Source organism: Amphimedon queenslandica, unplaced genomic scaffold (genome assembly GCF_000090795.2).
Source record: "Amphimedon queenslandica unplaced genomic scaffold, v1.1 AMPQUscaffold_9482, whole genome shotgun sequence".
NCBI classification, from domain to species: Eukaryota; Metazoa; Porifera; class Demospongiae; order Haplosclerida; family Niphatidae; genus Amphimedon; species Amphimedon queenslandica.
The window spans coordinates 1,646-3,756 of record NW_003550246.1 but is presented as its reverse complement, the minus strand read 5'-3'; the positions used below and the strand labels follow the sequence as shown (position 1 = coordinate 3,756).

The 2,111-nt window shown below is 35.1% G+C and overlaps 2 protein-coding genes across 2 annotated transcripts; both read left to right on the top strand.

The window, feature by feature from the left end:
• Positions 1 to 7: 7 nt before the first annotated feature.
• On the top strand, positions 8 to 1,281 carry LOC109590780 (uncharacterized). Its single transcript, XM_020006652.1, has 4 exons — positions 8 to 599; positions 650 to 752; positions 803 to 851; positions 906 to 1,281. Exons 1-4 carry the CDS (start codon positions 571 to 573, stop codon positions 1,121 to 1,123), a joined length of 399 nt encoding a protein of 132 aa, XP_019862211.1. The 5' UTR covers positions 8 to 570; the 3' UTR covers positions 1,124 to 1,281.
• Positions 1,242 to 2,105, top strand: LOC105315574 (adhesion G-protein coupled receptor G2-like; the record flags this gene model as incomplete). Its single annotated transcript, XM_020006651.1, has 5 exons — positions 1,242 to 1,287; positions 1,338 to 1,447; positions 1,499 to 1,635; positions 1,694 to 1,956; positions 2,000 to 2,105. Coding segments are annotated over 5 exons (639 nt in total), but the record flags the coding sequence as incomplete, so codon positions are not given.
• Positions 2,106 to 2,111: the final 6 nt, after the last annotated feature.

Sequence of the window (2,111 nt, the reverse complement as noted above, 5' to 3'; positions counted from 1 at the left end):
TAAATAAATAAATGCTGATGCATGAATATAACGAACTATTAACTCAAGTTGAAATTGCAGACTTGATCAATAGAATGAACTAGGGCCTCATTGATTGTATTATGACTCAACTGATAGCACTGATCACTATCACCATAGATAAAAATCATTTTTTTCACTGAAGTTCTGTACGTAGTCTAGGCCATCATGGAGTTTGCTAGCATCATAGATACTAATGCTAGCAAAAATATCAATGCTGCTAGGTCGGTCAGGTCCGTGGTCATTAACGCGAGGTCCGTACTTTAGTCTTTTCGGGTCCCTTGGTCGGGTCCATAAATTAGTTTGTATCGGGTCCGTCGCTCGGTCCGTAAATTAGTCTTTTCGGGTCCGTTGGTCCGGTCCGGTCCGCTTTTTAGGGACAACCCCACTTTAAAAGTGGGCATGGCCAAATCGGCGGCGCGCTTCGCGCGCCCTTTTCTCAGTGCTCATAGCCTACCCCTTCCTTTTTTTCTCCCTACGCCCTTGATATCATATGTGTAATAGACAACAGGAAATATTGTACAAACACTCAATTTATTAGCAGAATGGCCCATGGATGTAACTAATGTTTTATCCAATAAGTGAGTTACAAGTTAACATGATTTATAATGTTTCACAATGCACATTTTAGTATAATCCAGTCATTCGAAGAATTCATACGGGTTCTATTTAAACAGGAAAATTTGACAGTGATTAAAATTGCTGAAGAAAGCATTTTGTTTAGAGCAGAAAGAGTAAGACTCTTGCATTTGCTACATATAATGATTGATTATAATGAAAATAGGTTGCAAGAGCTAATTTTAATGAATTAACAATATCAGCCAGTGCTTTTAGTAAGTATTTGTACTAACACAAAATCATATATAAAAATATGTTATTATTGATAGATATCGTACTAAATTTTAGTACTTCTGACAATTTGAGTTCTTTGGCATCTATTGCAAAAGTGATTTTACCAAAGAACATTAAACATGTTACGAAGAGTGAGAACATTGATGTAGCATCAACTTTATACAAGAAAGCAAACTTCTTTCCAGTCCATGAAGAAGTGAACTCTTCATCATCAGTAATGACAGTGGTAGGTTCAGCTGTTATCAGCCTATAATAGTTGGTGGGATACCTGATGGTACTGAACTGATTGATCCAGTTACAGCCATTTTAGCATTAAATGAAGAATTAAGGTTATCATGTGATAAGTATATTTTATAAACTATTATTCATAGAATGTTACAAATCCTCGTTGTGCTTTCTGGAACTTTACTGGAGCAGGTAACTAATGCTATGTATTTTTTATAGTTTGATTTTGTTGCTTTATTCAGATGGTATTGGTAATTGGTCTATTGATGGTTGTACTACAGTAGTTGATCCTAATGATCTCAGTAGTGTCACTTGTTACTGTGATCACTTAGCCAAATTTGCATTGCTTGTTGTAAGCTTTAATAAATACTGTATGTTCAATGTTTATCAATAATTCTGTTAGGATATATCTACTAGGACTGGTAATGGTACTTCTCCTCCATTTGGTGTTAGAGTTGGATTGGAAGTAATCACTTATGTTGGAGTGTGTGTCTCATTGGTTGGACTGATCTTAACAATCCTAACATTGCTGGTATTCAAGTATGTGTACATGTCAGTCTTAATTGATGTTTAAAGGTATCTTCAATACATGTAATAGAAAATTAAGAAAGAAAGATTCCAGCAAGTTTCACATTCAGCTATGTCTCTCATTGTGCTTTGTGCTAATCATATTTATCACTGGAGTTAGTAGAACATCAGTGAGGCCACTTTGTATAAGCATAGGAGCTCTTATACATTACTTCACTCTTGTTTTCTGGATGTGGATGGGAGCAGAAGCTGTGCTGATGTTCCAAAAAATAGTAATAGTGTTTACAAACATAACTTGGCGATATATATTAATAGTGTCTATTGTTTGTTGGAGTAAGTGAACATTGATTATTCCTTGTAATTCATACTCTTGAAGGTGTACCGCTAATACCAGTAGCAGTCTTATCAGGCATTGATTATAACTACTACATTACACTAAACATGAACTCAGAATTGTAAGCATCATCTCATTAATTGTGTATAATAAT

Bases quoted from the DNA above. Each gene is read 5' to 3' on its own strand.
- LOC109590780 (XM_020006652.1), top strand. From the start codon at position 571: ATGGATGTAACTAATGTTTTATCCAATAA. The intron at 753-802 runs GTAAGACTCTTG...TAATGAAAATAG, and splicing joins TTTTGTTTAGAGCAGAAAGA to GTTGCAAGAGCTAATTTTAA. The intron at 852-905 runs GTAAGTATTTGT...TATTATTGATAG, and splicing joins AATATCAGCCAGTGCTTTTA to ATATCGTACTAAATTTTAGT.